Source organism: Somniosus microcephalus, unplaced genomic scaffold (genome assembly GCF_052327205.1).
Source record: "Somniosus microcephalus isolate GS21.2 unplaced genomic scaffold, FLI_Smic_1.0 unresolved_chr9, whole genome shotgun sequence".
Lineage (NCBI taxonomy): Eukaryota > Metazoa > Chordata > Chondrichthyes > Squaliformes > Somniosidae > Somniosus > Somniosus microcephalus.
Window position 1 is genome coordinate 30,466,024 of NW_028225187.1, and position 16,731 is coordinate 30,482,754.

General features: G+C 42.8%; 2 protein-coding genes across 2 annotated transcripts in view; one reads left to right on the forward strand and one right to left on the reverse strand.

Annotated features, from left to right (window-relative positions):
- LOC147084992 (Fc receptor-like protein 3) overlaps positions 1-16,731 on the forward strand; it is a 405,119-nt gene that overhangs the window by 152,168 nt on the left and 236,220 nt on the right. The window lies entirely within an intron of this gene.
- LOC147084995 (high affinity immunoglobulin epsilon receptor subunit alpha-like) lies at positions 304-8,186 on the reverse strand. The gene is made up of 5 exons (XM_085979705.1): positions 7,639-8,186; positions 6,381-6,641; positions 3,222-4,799; positions 1,614-1,892; positions 304-541 (listed from the first exon to the last, which is right to left on the reverse strand). The coding sequence occupies exons 1-3, from the start codon at positions 8,009-8,011 to the stop codon at positions 4,471-4,473; spliced, it is 963 nt and encodes a 320-aa protein (XP_085835831.1). The 5' UTR covers positions 8,012-8,186; the 3' UTR covers positions 304-541; positions 1,614-1,892; positions 3,222-4,470.

Genomic DNA, 16,731 nt, shown 5'->3' on the forward strand with positions numbered 1-16,731 from the left:
TAAGGGCTAAACCATTTAGGACAGAGATGAGGGGGAATTTCTTCACTCAGAGAGTGGTGAACCTGTGGAACTCATTGCCACAGAGGGCAGTGTACGCCAGCTCATTAAATATATTTAAGAGGGAATTAGATATATTTCTACGGGCAAAAGGGGTTAAGGGTTACGGAGAGAAGGCGGGGACGGGATACTGAATTAAAGGATCAGCCATGATCTCATCGAATGGCGGAGCAGGCACGAAGGGCCGAATGGCCTACTCCTGCTCCTATCTTCTATGTATCTATGTATCTAACGTGAACATGAACACTTCGTGATTCCTTATTGCCAACAGTGCAATGCTATGATCCGCTGTCTTTTGAACTATTCACTCTAATGCTATGCAGAGCTCTCCGATCGGTCAACTTCATTGAGTGAATCCTTATATTGCCCTTGTAAAAGCCAACATCTTTATGCCTCCAATAATGCATTCTGAACCAACAATTCAGATTCAGAACACCTCCTTCCAAAACCGAAGGTGGGTCGACATTGAAGGCCACTTTGCGATCTAATGTTGGGAACAAAATGTGGCGGTTTTAGCTTAACAAATGCTTAACTCAAACTGAGAACTGCTCCACAACAGCCCGTATACATTGGACACGAGAAAACCCCAATCCCAACTCCAGGCAAGTCTGGGAAAAAGAAGAACAGAAAGGAAACAGCAGTCGGGTGGTGTTGAATTTACTGATGGTTGTAAATGGGGTTTATTGATAATCTATCCTCGTGCAGCAGCTCCCCACCATTTGGCCCAGCTCTTCTTAGTTTGATACACTGAAAATAAACTATTTTGGGAACGACGGTTAAGCAACGCCCGAGCACATAAGGGATTAGAAAATCTAGCACTAGTGATCACTTATTGCTTACCGAACTCACAGTAAATGTACTCCATTGATCTCAACAGAAGGAAACTCCACCGGATTCTGTGAGGTGCATTCCATCCCCCCCTCCGACCAGATTATGGAAGGTGTGCATCCAGCTCCTTTTGATTTCTGAGCCTCCCAGAGGGCACACAGTGCCCGAGTTGCGTTGTGACGATAAGGAAAGAGTGCGCCAAACCTTCCTGGCCTCAGCTATATGCCTGGCTCAGCTACACTCTCTCATCCATTAGCAAGAGATCTGCTTATGTTGGGACGGGCTTACGCTGGTTTCAGTAGGGCAGTGACAGGCGCACATCAGTAGGCCCGAGGGCACTGCCACTAGCCTCATGTTCACTGTAAAATTCTATCTAACTCCACCGCTCCACCTGGCAAAACATTCTATGTTCCAGCACTCATCTATATAAAGAACGTCCTTCTAAGCGCTACCCTCCCGCTTTAATGATAATTATACATTACTGATCCCTCCTTCCTGTCTTCGCAATCAGAGAAAATATCTTTCCCTAATCGCCCAATTTCGGAATTTGCATTTAAAAACCACTAATGAAATAACCTTTAGCTATGGCTAACCCGGTAGTGTTAGTCCCAATACCTCAAGTCTATCCTGGTGAATACACTTTTACTTCCCTGGTGTACGCTACCCATATTCTATGATTTTCATGTTCTCTTTAAAAGTGTTATAACATTGTCTTAAATTGTACTCACATCTGACTGAAACGGAAACCTGATTACTCAGTTTCTTCACCTCACTGTTCAAAGTAGTTGCTTCGCTCCAGTAATTCCCCGAATCGTCCGGCCGAGATGTCTTCTTGATGTAATAGTTGTTGTCTGCCGCTGAAGTGAGAGATTGTCCATCTTTGTAAAATACGAGTCTCAAGGAAGTATTGGATCGAAATATTTTAACCAAACAGGCGAGATTTAACTGTTGGTCCACAAATAATTGAGCTCCAGACTCAGCCCTCAGTGTAGGTATGGAGAAGACCTCTATAAAATAGAATAATGCATGGATTTTCCGGGTTCCACATCCATCACAGACTTAACAATTTATGTGTTTGGACAACTCACGTTAATGAGCAGAAGAATGAAACGCCGACAGCAGCTCAGAGAAAGAGGCTTTCAATAATCCTTGATTGCGCTCTGCTACGGGAATATGCAGTTCGGGACCTTGACACAGTTATCACTTGAGGTCTGAACATCCTGTCGTGGCTAGATTTGGGAACAAGTTAACCCTTCCATTGAAAAGAATGGAAGAAACATCCTGCGGGTCCTGTGAGATTATCCCCCAACACCCCAACCCCACAACCCCATCATTTGAACTCAGCTCTCAGCCCAGGCGATGCTTTACTCCCGGGTCTTAAATACTGAAATATCCTTGGTCGTTGTGGCAGCAACTGCAAATTTTAGGACCTTCATGTTAAACGCTCAGCTACTATCAATACAATTTTTCTGAAATCCACTGCCGACACAGGATTGATAACTCCCACCTTGTTTTCAGATTGCCTGCCCCATTGAAAATGCGAAGCTCGAGTTATGATTGGTCGGATCTAAAAGATTGGGAAGGAATCCCCGGGCACCAGAGGCACAGACGTTAGTGACCTCGGGCATTTTGCATCCACCGCTACTGAAATTGGAGGGGGTGAAAATTCAAGTTTGTCTGGGGTAAAAAACCGGTGGTAGCAGATTGATCATCCTTTATAAACACAGGCCAATTTCAATTCAATTTTCTGCCGTTCAGTTTTAGCGCTGTCAATGTTAAATTTTACCCCCGAGTTTTCAAATATAGAAGATTTCCGGGGCTAGTAAGTGGTAAGGCATTGGCTGATTAATCACCCTGCTGTTCCTGACCAGGTTCTGCTCGCTGCTGAATATGCCAGTTAGAAACAGGGAAGGTAACTTTACCTTGGGGCTATGGGTTAAAATGCACGGCATCGAATCTTGCACCAATTCTACACTACGCGCGATATTCCTGTCCATTGAAGATCAATGGATGCAAAAACGGTCGGGACATATAATGGGAGATAAATTCAATATCGCCCAATTCCACACTATTTCAGGAAGCTACTATTACCCACTGGGAGTGGGCGCTGGTCCTCAAACGTAGCAGCTTTTAAAACTTCGGTTTTCAGCAAATGTATGGATAGTGTAAGAACCAGGTGGCGCTGTCATTTAGCAGGTTGCATTCAAAATTGATTATTACGTCATAAACTTGTGGGTAAATCCTTTACCAGACTGGATCCCTCTCGTATGTTTATTTAAGTATAATCCCCTGAAGAATTCTTTCATTCAACAATAATTACAGCTGGCTGTCCTTACCTTTAACCGCAATGGAAACCTCATCACTCTTTTTCACAACGCGGTAGGAAATATTTGCTTCACACAGGTAAGTCCCCGAGTCCTTCAAAGAAGCTGTCTCCGTGAGCTTAAATGTGTTGTATGAAGTCAATATCAGAGCTTTGCCATTTTTGTAAAATGAGTATTGAAGCCCATTACTGTACGGCATTGTTTCAATAATACAGATGAATACTAACTGGTGTCCCTCAAATATTTCAACTGCAGGGTCAGTCCTCAGTTTAGGTTTGGAGAAGAGTTCTGTGAAAGCAGAATCTGGATTGACAGGTAACATTTCCTATCACTGAGTTAAACAGACAGCAGAGCTTTTTAATAGGAGCAAGGCAATACCGCAAATCGCCACGAGGGGCGTCTACAATTAACGGTAACTAGCAGCTGTATTGTGGAACACTAGAGCAGGAAGCATTACTATATTGTTGTGGAATTCCTCTCGCTGCTTTGTTTGCGGAGATCTTAATCTGCTTAATATAAAGTGCTGAAACAGAAATTCCAACCAGGACAAGACTTATATTTCAGCAGGGATCCTCCCATAGCTCTTTTCTCTTTTAGCCATTATCTGCCGTGTCTCACCATCTATTATGACCACGGTCAACTCCACAATTGGTCGCAGCAAAATCGCTCTGTCCCCAACAAAGCCCCCTGCTCCGTTGTCACCATCTGAATTTACAAAGACTCCAGATTCTCACGGCCAGGGTGATGGATCAGTGATGATATAACACACCCGCTGCGATGACAAGGGCATCCAAGGGAATCTGCTCCCATAGTTTATTAGGGGTCTGTGGCGAAGTTTGCGCCAAACACGTAAGTGAAAATAGCAAAACAGAGTGGAGAGGAGCACACTGCTTATTCTATCCTTCCACAATGTTCGTCAGCGGACCGACCACTGACGTTCCAGGGTCTCACGAGGACCTGCTGGTACTTTGTCAAATATACTCATCGTGCTTATTAAGGACAGAGGCAGCATCAAATTTCGGTTTCGTGGCAGAAAACTGCCCGTCAGCCTCTAGATGTCACATGGTGGTAATGGAGGAAGCCGCCAAATTCTCCTCAAAGGTGGGTCGGGAGGAGAAAGAAATCTGCTGGAGCTGGCATGGGAGGAGACCCGCCCGTGTTAAATATCGACTAAAGTAGCACGTTGTTAGACAAACATCATATGACCTAACGTGAACAAATTATTCCGAGATCACAGAACTATATATAATTTTGTACAGATTCAGAAATTCTCGGACCAGTAATATTTATAAATATTAAAGAGGGGTATCACCAATTGAAATTTTGCATACGTACCGTGAACGTGAACATGAACACTTCGATAAATTTTCTCGTCAATAGTACAATGGTATGATCCACTGTCTTTTGAACTATTCACTCTAATGCTATGCAGAGCGTTCCAATAATACAACTTCATTGAGTGGATCCTTCTATTTCCTTTGTAAAAGCCAACATCTTTCCACAAATAATATTTTCTGTACCGACAATTCAGATTCAGAACATCTCCTTCCAAAACCGAAGGTGGGTCGACCTGGAAGGCCACATCGCCATCTAATGTTGGGAACAAAATTTCGTAGTTTAGTTTAACAAATGATTAAATCAAACGAAGAACTGCTTCGACAACAGCCCGAATACATTGGACACGTTATATAATCCCAATCCCAAATCCAATCCAGGCTGGGGCAAATACAGAACAGAAAGGAAGCAGTGGACAGTTGCTGTTGAATATACTGATGGTTCCAATTTGGGTTCATTGGTATTGCTCTCCTCCTGCAGCACTTCCCCACCATTTGGCCCAGCTACTCTTAGGTTGGAACACTGAAAATAATCTACGTTGGGCACGGCGGTTAAGAAACTCATAAGCAGAAAAGGGAATAGAAAATCCGGCACAAAGGATCACGTATTGCTCACTGAACCCGCCGTATATGTACACTTTTGATTTCAAAAGAAGGAAATTACGCCGGATTTTTTGAGGAGCATTCCATCCACAGCACCAGATTCTGGAAGGAGTGCATCCAGCTCATTTTGCCTTCTGAATCGGCCAGTGGGCACAAGGTCCCAGAGATGCGTTGTCAACATAAGGTAAAGAGTGCCCCAAATATTCCAGGCCTCAGCTATAAGCCTGAACCAGCTACAATCTTCCATCCATTAGCATCAAATCCGCCTACGTTGGGATGGTCTTACGTTGGTTTGCATACACATCAGTAGGACCGAGATCACTGCCAGGAGACTCATGTTAACTTTGAAATGGGGCTTTCTGGTTGCAGCCAAAGATTAGCAGTTCAAAATCTTCCAATACCTACGATCGACAGGCAGGAGTTTGGGGGTGAGAATTTAATTCAAATAACTACCTACCTTGCTACCACTTTAGGATGCCCTTGGATCCTCACAAAGACTTTGGTTGGCAGATTAAGCGGACGAAAGCTCCACCACCAGTGTCCTTCAAGAGCCCTCCTCTCTTGGGGTCCGCCATTGTAAATGAATAGGAAACTTTTGTGGAAGACCAGAAACATCCCTCCTGACTCATAGTACATTGTACACGATATTTACAGCAGAGAGCCAGGCCATTCGGCCTAATAGGTCCATGCAGGTGCTTATCTTCCACACGGGTCTCTTCCCAGCCTTCATCATCTACCCCATCAAGATATCCTTCAATTCCTTTCTCGCTCATGTAATTATCTAGCTTCACCTTAATTGCAGTTCCCTCAACTACTCCCTGTGGGAGCGAGTTCCACATTCTAACCATCCTCTTATTACTAGCCCATATGCAGGCCTAATGATATGAGCACGGGGATGCCCATGCAATCGCCCAGCAGCGTGAGAGCACGGAAATGAAATGCAGATGAACTCCAACGACATTTCCCGATAATTCTCAGGAGCAACCGAGAAGGAGACATGCACTCCTACGGATTCATGGGGCCCTTACAGTTAACGCAGTGGCTGATTTTGCCACATGCGACCCAGAAGCTTGCCTACAATGCACAGCTTGGAATGTTTTCCCAGTAATTGCAAATATTTACCAACTTCAACAAAAATTGTCGAGCCAAAGAATGTTCTTCGCATCGTTTTCCATCTTTCAGCAAATTAACAAGCAGCAACTTTGGGAGGAAAACAGCAAAGCCAGCGACCAACCTGTTACGGTGAGGTTTACTTCCTGCGAGACCCACTTCCTGTAGCCTATTTTGCATTCACACCGATAAGATGCCCCATCTGCAATTTCTGCTTTAGTTATGATGTACTGAGATTGAGAACTTCCATGTATTATCTCTTCTTTCTGATACCACAGGAAGTATCCTCTCCCTTTCTGGTCAGACACCAAACAATTCAGGATAATTCTTTCACCTGACAGCGTGGCTCTTGGTTTTACTTCAAGAGTTAAAATCATATCAGAAGCTGAAAATATGTAAGAAATATTAAGTAAGTACAAATTGTAATATGTTAAACTACAGGTATGACATCCTATAGTATATTTCCATTAGAGTGCATCTATAGTAATCACTTCAGTAAAGAACAACAGGCCTATAACCCGAAAAGCTGTAGTGACAAATGTGGCATTAGAAAGTCACGTGTCCCTTCTTATGTTCAGCTGATGCCCCGTATGTTGTCCTTCAAACGTTCATCAAATAACTTTTACTTCGAAACCCGATTCTACAAATCAGCAACAAACTCGGCACTCTTTCAAGGAACGACTGGTATTTGTTCATTGGGTGTGGTGAGACTAAAGGAGCTGGGATTGTTCTATTTAGAGCAGAGCTGGTTGAAGGGAGGTGCGGCAGAATGGTATCATTCATCCCAGTGTCCACTTGGCAATTTTGCTCAAGTAAGTAATATGTTTGATACACTGTCTCACAATATATACTGAGAGTCCTCTTTAAAACAGTAAATTTTCGTGACAAGAGCTGAGCTGACTATGGGTCAAAGTTCAGCGACTGATGGTGGCCACTTCCAGCGGTTTGACTCAGCAGCCAATAATCAACAGTAGGCGTGGCTCAATCGCCTCTGCGACAATAAGGCGTTGGTTCGAATCCCACACCAGAGACTCCCGGTGTCGTTATTGCAGGAAACGGTTCCTTTCCAATGAGACATTATACTGAGGCCCCATATCCCCACTTAGATGGACGTCAAAAATCCAACAAAAATAATTGAAAGAGCAATCATTAGAGCAAGCATAGAAGTGTAAAATGATCTGGTCATTATTACAATGCTCTTTGTGGGAGCTTTGCTCTGCCCGAACTAGCTGTCACTTATCTCACGTTACATCAGTGACTATATTGAAAAGTAATTAATTGTCTGTGCAGTGCAATCGGAGGTCGTGATAGACGCTATATGAATGCTTATTATTCTGTCTTTTGTCTATTTTCTATGCTATTAAGTGTCAAAGTTCACCTACCGATTGTGACCACTTCCAGAGCCTCACTCCTCTCCGATTTGTTTGACCATACATCACACTGGTAAGAGCCTCCACTGCTGCTGTCTGCTAGTGATTCATAAAACTCACTCTGAGGTTCATGTAAATGTATATTATTTTTTAACCAATTAGTGTAAATAGCTTTGCCACTGTATCGACACTGCAGCTTAAATTCCTCTCCTTCCTTTACCACACCACTGCTGGGAAAACTAACCAGCACTTCCGGCCCAGGAGCTGCAGAAAGACAATAAATGGAATTTATGATTAGAAATTTGGAAACTTCCAGTCTTTGCACTATACACTGTAGTAAGTACAGTGGGTAATTTCTACTCAGTGTCCCAACCAGGTGCGACATATCGGGTGTCTATTGATCGAAATTTCTATTCATGAAGTGAAATTAACTTGCTGAAATCGGGTGGTAATGGCCTCGACATGGGGTCGGTAGACTTACCATCCATTTAACGCCGACACTCTGCCCCCTACCATTTTCACAAGGACCAATGTTTGGGCGGCACAATCGCCTCCCTGTATCAGGCGGTAGGCGTTTTAAATCTATCAATTAGCTTAAATTTAAACAGTGTCTCCTTATTTACTGTATCAAAACCTTTCATGATTTTGAACACCTCTATCAAGTCGCACCTTAAACTTCTGTGCTCAAAGGAGAACAGCTCTCGTTTCTCCATGCAACTGAAATCCCGTGTCCCTGGTACACTTTTAGTAAATGTCCTTTGCAATTTCCAGCATTAATTTGCATCAGCCATGTGTCTGCCCATTTCACCAGTCTGTCTTTATCCTTCTGATGTCTGTTTCTATCTTTCGCATTGCTAGCTACATTTCCGAGCTTCATGACTTCTGCAAGGTTTGTAATTGTACCCCTGTATACCCAAGTCCTAGTGATATATAATTATCAGACAGAACAGAGGTCCCAATACAGACCTCTGCGAGACACCACTGAATATTCACTTCACAACCAATCTCTGCTCTTTGTCTCAGTCCATTTCTTATCCACACTGCCACTTCCCCTTATTCACATGGATTTCAATTTTGCTAACAAATCTGTTATGTGGAACTTCATTAAGCGCTTTTTGAAAGCATATACACAACATTAACGCACTAATTTCATCAACACTTGCTGTTACTTCATCAAAGAACTTTTTTTATCAATCCATATAATTACTCATTTATTATTACTCGCTGCCAATCCTCAGGTGACTGAGCTGGCAGTTACCCAGACCAATTTATAGGTCACTTTGTCTTTAACATATTGTGGTCGACATTAAATTTGGAGCTGAGGCTTAAAACTGCGGTTCTGATTGGCCGACCGTGAGAGAAACTGCCCACTTTACATTCCCACTGAATCAATGAAAATGATGATCGAATGTTTCTCTTAACTTCGCGTATCCAGAAGGTCAGTTTTATGCTCGGGCGAACAACTGAAAATTACTCAATTGTTGGATTGTTACTGTCCTTTAGCTATAAATTGGAAGCGTTCATTCCACAAACCGAATGGACATTATTGTCATCATACCTTGTGTGGTCGCCTGATGAGTAATTTGCACTGAAAGAGAGAAGACAATGTAAAATATGTTTCATTATCTGAGACCATCTTCAAGTTTGACCTAAGCTGCTAAGCTGTAATGCAGCTGAATAGAGGGAACACCGAGGGGGTGAAATTCGACTTTGGCAGGGACATAAAATAGGCGGTACCGCATTTGCCGCCAGTCTATACGTGCCGCCAGGTATTCAGTTCAGGTGATGTGAATGTAAATAATAATACATCGAATTATGTCGATTGACCCTCTCACGAACAAAGATAAGGGCCCAGAAATTCGGGTCGTGGGCTTCCCGCGGGTGCAAGCCCCCGACCTGCACTTACTTTGTGCGCCTGACGTTGAGCTGTGGGTCCGCGTGGAATTCCGATCCTGGGCATGCTCCAACTGCCGGCGCAGAGTGCTTGCGTATCCCAAGGGCGCAGTTAGTTCAATGCATTCCCTCGGATCACGTGCGCCATGGAGAGCCAATCGGAGCAGGGAATGCCCATTCATAAGTTTGACAGGAAGAGCTGTCAAAACTTATCAATACTACGGGCCCCAAAACATCACTAAATCTTCAAATGATTTTAAAAATTCGTCACAGTTTTTTAAATAAACTATAAATTACATGAAATAACTATTTTAAACAATAATTTACATTTATGAAAAGAATAATTTTATTTTCTAACGGGTTTAAAAATAAACTTACCTTGCTTTAAAGTATTTTAAAATAATAAACCTGAGGAAATTTTTTTTTAATTTTAGTTAATTCACCGCACTTACCTTGTAAAAAGCAGGCCTCACACCTGGTTTTTAACGTGTAACTTCTGGAGACATACCCTCCTGGGAAAAGCTGCAAAATAAACGTAACTTGGATGCGCATGCGCAGCTTCTCCCGTGCACGCTGTCAACCTCTGAATCCCTTCTTTCGGGGGAACAGAAGCGCCGGTTTCCCCCGCATACAAAGTGCTTGCACTAAACCGGCACTTCCATTGGGCTTACGGGAGAGTACCCCATGCGTGCTCACCCGTGGAGCCCTGAATTTACGGGCCAAGGTTTTTTTTGAAGATCCTAATGGTCTGAGGACTACATGGAAAAGTTGCTGCCAGATGAAAGGGAACTGACAAAGATTGAAATGAATCATTGTTCCGAGAGCCACTGAGTGTGTTTGCTCTGTCATGGAGAAGGAAATTTTACTTTAAAATTTGTGATAGGCCATTTAAAATGGAAATGAAGAAGCACCTTTTCACACAATGCGTAGTGAGAAATTGCAACTCAATCCGCTAAGAACGCTGTGCAATCTGCGCATAAATTGAAACTTTGATTATGGAGATCAAGATTGATTTTAGTTAATAAAATAAAGACGTGCATTTCCATAGCGCCTATCACAACCTCAGGACTTCCCAAAGCGCTTTGCAGCCAATGGTGTACTTTTGAAGTGTAGTCACTGTAGGAAACATAGCTGTCAATTTTCACACAGTGTTGATAATAATGACCAGATAATCTGTTTTTGTTATGTTGATTGAAGGACAAATATTGCCCAGGGCTCCAGGGATAATCTCCCCGAAGGGGCCTCGCATTAACGTATCATCTGAAACACGGCACCACCGAAAGTGCAGCACTCCCACAGCACTGCACTGGAATTTGATCCCAGATTTTTGTGCTCAAGTCTTTGGTCTGCTACTTGAATCCACGAACATGAGCAAAGGGGGCTCATTGGAGTAGAGGTACAGTTCAACCATGATATAATTCAATAACAGAGCAGCCTCGAAGGGCTGAATGGGCTACTCGTTTTCATATGTTTCCATCATAATTTAAAACATCTTTATCCTAATCAGCATGTCAAGTTTTGACTGGGTTGCAAATGTTGCTCGTGAAGACAGTACATGACCAAGCAGCTGGCTGCAGGACGATTTTTTCACGCCTCAGACCAGAGGAATCACACTAATTAGGCAATATCTGATGCTGGTTCAATGATCAATTCAGATGTCTCTGTATTTCATTGTTTAACATGTAAAACCTGGGCCTTCTGTCCAGTTTGGATTCAATAGGGTGAATGTTTCAAGTATTCAATTTGGCCAATTATTTTCACAAGGTGGGTGTTATGTGCTGTGCAACAAATGAAACATGGGGGTGATTATAAGCTCAAGAACAAACAGGTTACGAATTACTAATTATCATTTAAGAATTAGCGCATTAAGCTGTGGAACTAGCTGTGGCTACCATGGTCCCACAACTAATGGCATGTTATTAAAATAGTTGAGATTATGGTGAAAGAGTCGGTGGTACACTAAAGATGCAAACCCTGTTGTTTGTTCCTGTTTTCTGCTCTTGTGGTCCAGTGGTTAACAAGACAATAGAGTGCTGACGTCAGCATCTCACAGCAAGTCAGTTTCAATGGCATTTGACCATAATCAGTCACTTCTGTCTAAATTCAAGTAAATTGCATCAGACATTAATATTAAAGATCCACAATTATAAAGTTCGCTGCCATAATCCTTGAAGCCGCCAGTTTAGGTCAAGTTAAATCAAAGTAAATGTTATCTCTTCAGCTTTGTTAACTCCAGGTTAGGCAGCAGATATTAAATGAGCCTGAAATTCAAAATGGTGCCCGGTTAGCACATTGCTGTATTTTGTTCTCCCTTACACCAGGAATTAAAAAAATATAATTATATTGCTGCATTGAAAAAAATACTAATGCTCTATCTCTGTCTCGCTATGTCGCTATCTGTGTGTCTCTCGCACTGCATATCTCTCTTTCGCTCTCTCTCGCTTTCTCTCACGAAAACTTTAGCCCACCGCCTCTCTGAATGTTTGCCTTCTGTTTGTCTGTTTCTCGCTCTCTCTGTCTCTCCCTCGCTGACTCAATCTCTCTCTTTCAAACTTTGCCAGTCTTCATCTGTTTGCCCATAGATCCCTCGGCCTCACCCTCTCTCTGACCTACCTTATGTCAGTCTCACTTTCTGAATGTCACTCTCAGTTGCTCTGTCTGTCAATTTGACGCTCTCTCTCTCATTGACTATCAGTGTCACTGCATGTTGTTTCATTCAATCTATGTCTCTCTCACTCTGAGTCTGCACCTCCTTGTCTCTCCCTCATTTTCTCTCTCTCTGCCTCTTTTTGTGTGTCTCTCCCAGTCATGTGTGTCTATGACTTGCTGTATCTCTTTGACTCTGTCTCTCTCGTGTGTTAATCTTCCACTTTCACTCTGACACATTGACTCCATCTCTTTCTCTCACTTTTGCTCTCTCTCTCTTTGACTCTATCTCTGCCTCGGTCTCTCTCCACATTTTTCGTTAGCTGTGTGTGTGTGTATGTGTGAAAGTTTCTCCCTCTCTTTAAATGCATCTATCTCCCTGTCTCCCTATAGCAGATGTTAAACAAGAAGCCAGCCTGGGCCACACAAAATCATGAAGCAATGATACAGACCAAGATTAACAGCTAGCCACAGAGACCAAGCACAGCAAAGCTCACCGCATTTATTAATAGCATTTAGTAAGAGTGAAACAACTGGGACAACGCTGACACTTGGTATGAATTGCATAAAAATGTTAATTCCTACTTATAAACAAAACTACAAGAATTAGAAATTTGAAAGCAGTTTCTGCAGGTGAGGCTAAATAATTGGTAAATTAAAAAATATTAGGCTGTTTAGAAGCAATCCTATTGAGCTGCAACCTGTTATAGCAAAAGTGATCTCTTAGATGAGCGGAAAGATCCTGTTACCTTGAATAATCAAACTTAGGTCTGTTGTTGCACTAAATTCTGATTAAAACAGAAACATAGAAAATGACATTTCAACGCATTTTAAATGAATGTCTTCCTTTCAGAAACTGTCAATATCAATTTAGTGCATCGCTGACTTTTACAGAATGAGCCTTATTATTCTGATTGTGGGTCCGGGGTGAGTGACGCAGATTTTCAAAGGCACTGGCAATATTTGAGAATCACTTACAGAAAATCAGAAGGCGACAGATGTGCTTCATTTCGAAAGTGGGGGCTCCAAGCAGAAGCTCCTTTCCCTCTGTGAAAAGGCTCCCTTCGTATCAGCTGTTTTCAGTTCCTTTTATCTGGAAAGTGAAATTAAAAATCATACAGCACAGAAGGAGGCCATTCGGCCATGATGCCTGTGCCGGTTCTTCGAAAGAACTTGCTAATTGTTCCCACTCCCCTGCCATTCCCCAACATTGCATTTTTCCACTTTGCAGACAGTCGCTCGCCTTTAAGAGAGCCAAGCCAATTTTTAAAACTCATGGATCATAATTCTGTTTATTTCAATGCAGCCTCTATTTATTCAGATTTGGGTTAACATTTCCACAGAGAGCCTGAACAAATCGAATCCATCAAACACAGAGCAACCTATTCCCAAGCGCATGGCTCCGCTTCCCACTCCTGCACCCAACAAATGTACCCGCCCACAATAAGCCGCTGACACTGTTCTACTTCTTCAGTACCAAACGCCCGCACGCGCAGATCCCGAGTCTGTACTTACGGGGAATGAGGAGACAGCGGCTGGAGTGAGTTCCCCAGGATCAGTCTGCAGCTGTGGAGCTCACTGGCCATTCTCCATGCGACTGCGCGCAGAGATCACTATGACTTCTGACCAAATTGGAGAAAAGGGGAACTTAAACCTAACGTGATGACGATTCCAACCTAACGCTGAAAAGTGAAATGAGCTCTTGCAATTTTAAAATAAATTCTAAACACAGGCTTATCCAGTGTATCTGCTTGAGCTGCCCAATCTATTCCGCCTATCCGACTCACTCCAGGTAACCGTTAACTTTGCTCTACCAGAACAAATATTCTAATTATATTTTAACATTAATTTTTTGACTCTAGATAAGTTTACCCATCTCATTGCAGACAACGAAAAAAGGCCTTGCATTCCTATAGCGCCGTTCACAACCTCAGGGCTTCACAATGCGCTTTGCAGCCAATGGAGTACCTTTGAAGTGCAGTCACTGTAGGAAACGTAGCTGTCAATTTCCACACAGTGATGTTGATAATGACAGGATTATCTGTTTTTGTTAGGTGATTGAGGGTGAAATATTGGCCAGGGCACCTGGGATAACTCCCCTGACGGGGCCTCACTTTAGCGTCTCCTCCGAAAGGCGGCAAATCCGACATTGCAGCACTCCCTCAGCACTGCACTGGAGTGTCAGCTTAGTTGATTGTGCTCAAGTCCCTGTTGTGGGACCGGAATGGACGAACCTTCTGACTCAGAGGCGAGAATGCTATACACTGAGCCACGGCTGACACTAGTTGAGGAAGAGTAACATTGGATATTGAGCAAGGTGGGGTAATTGGAGTGGAGGTGCAGATTAACCATGATATAGTTGAATGACAGAGCAGCCTCGAAGGGCTGAATGACCTACTCCTGTTGTTATGTTCCTATTATCAGTTAACTTATCTTTAACCGAATCAGAATTACAAGTATTGACTTGGTTGCAACTGATACTCGTGAAGACAGTACATGACCCAGCAGCTAGAAGCAGAAAGCAGCAGAAAGCTTTTGTCGGCCTCAGACCACAGGAATCACACTACTAAGGCAATACCTGTTGCTGCAAACTTTGCAAAAATAATTGCAAAATGGTCAATGGTCAATGCAGATGTGTCTGTATTTCATTGTTCAACATGTCGAACCTGGGACTTGTCAAGCTAAGATTCAATAGGGTGAATGATTGAAGCATTCAGTTAGGACAATTCTTTCCAAAAAGTGGGTTTTATGTGCAGTGCAACACATAACTCATGTGGCTTATTATAAGCTCAAGAAAGAACAATTTGAGATTAACCACATATTTTAAGCTCTACCTCATTAATCTGTGGAACTAGCTGTGACCAACATGGTCCCACAACTAATGTCAAGTTGTTAAAATAGATGAGATTCTGGCGAAAGAGTCGATGGTACATTAAAGATGCAAACCCTGTTGTTTGTTCCTGTTTGCTGGGCTTGTGATCCAGTGGTTAACAAGACAATAGAGCGCTGACGCCAGCATCTCACAGGAAGGCAGCCTCAATGTCCTGTAACCATAAAGAGTCACTTCTGTCTAAATTCCAGTAAACAGCATCAGAAATTAATTTTAAAGATCCAGCATTTTAAAATTCCCTGCCAAACACCCTTAAGCCGTCAGTTTAGGTCAAGTAAAATCATAGTAAATTTGTTCTCCTCAGCTTTATTAACTCAAGGGATGTCGTCCCGTTAATGTGTATTTTCTCCCTCACAACAGAAAATAAAATAAGCCCTTCATATAGTGAATCTGCAAAACTGAGTTGAAAAAAAAACTCCTGCCCTCTCTCCCTCTCTCTGTCACTCTCCTTCGTGGACAGCTTCATTGTTACTTTCTTACAATCTCTGTCTATCTGTCTCTCTCTGTCCCTATCTGATTGTATCTCGCTCTGACTCCCTCTCCCGCTCCGCCTCTCTCCCCCTCTCTCTCTTTCTCTCTCTCTCTGTGGCAGTTGTTAACAAGAAGCGTGCCTGCCGCACTCGAAATCATCAAGCAATGACATGCACCAAGTTTATCATCTACCCACAGAACCCACACACTGTAAATCTCACCGCATGTATTAATAGCAATTTGTAAGAGTGAGTCAACTGAGCCAACGCTGAAACTTGATATGAAGCGCATGAATTTTTTTTTTTTAATTAACAAAACGACAACAATAAGAAAAGTGCAAGCAGTTTCTGCAGGTGAGGCTAAATAATTGGTAAAATAATAAATATTGGACCGTTTAGATGTGTCTAAAGTCGGCTGCAAACTTAGATGAGCAGAAAGATCCTGTTAGCCTGACTAATCAAATTTATTTCTGTTGTTCCACTAAATTCTGATTAAAACTGAAGCATGGAAATGACATTTCAATGCAGTATAATTGAATGTTTGAACTTAATAAACTCTGAATATTAATTTAGTGTGATGATCCCTCTCACGGGATGAGTCTTATTAACCTGATTAACGGTCAAGGGTGAGTGGCGTTGATTTTCAAAGGCACTGGAAGTATTTGAGATTCACTTACAGAAGATCCGAAGGCGACAGATGTGCTTCATTTCGAATGCGGGGGACCTGAGCAGCAGTCCACCTCCCTCTGTGAAGACGCGAGCTTCGGATCAGCTGTTTTCAGTTCTGTTCACCTGAAAAGTGAGATCATAGAATCACATTCAGCCGCTGACTCTGTGCTAATTCTTCAGTACCAAACGCCCGCACACGCAGATCCCGAGTCTGTACTTATGGGGAATGAGGAGACAGCGGCTGGAGCGAGTGCCCCGACAGCAGTCTGCAGCTGTGGGGCTCACTGTCCATGCACCAGGCGACTGCACACTGAGATCACTTTGACTTCTGACCACATTTGAGACAAGAGGAAATTAAACCGTACACGGTGACGAATCCAACCTAACGCTGAAAAGTTAACTGAGCCCTGTCAGTTTTAAAATTAATTTTTATCAGAAGAGAACAGTTGGATTCCAGGCCGGAGTCATCGCTTGAATCTGTTATAAATACGATTTATTCTAACCGCAGTTTATAACGTTAAAAGAGAGACTGGCCTG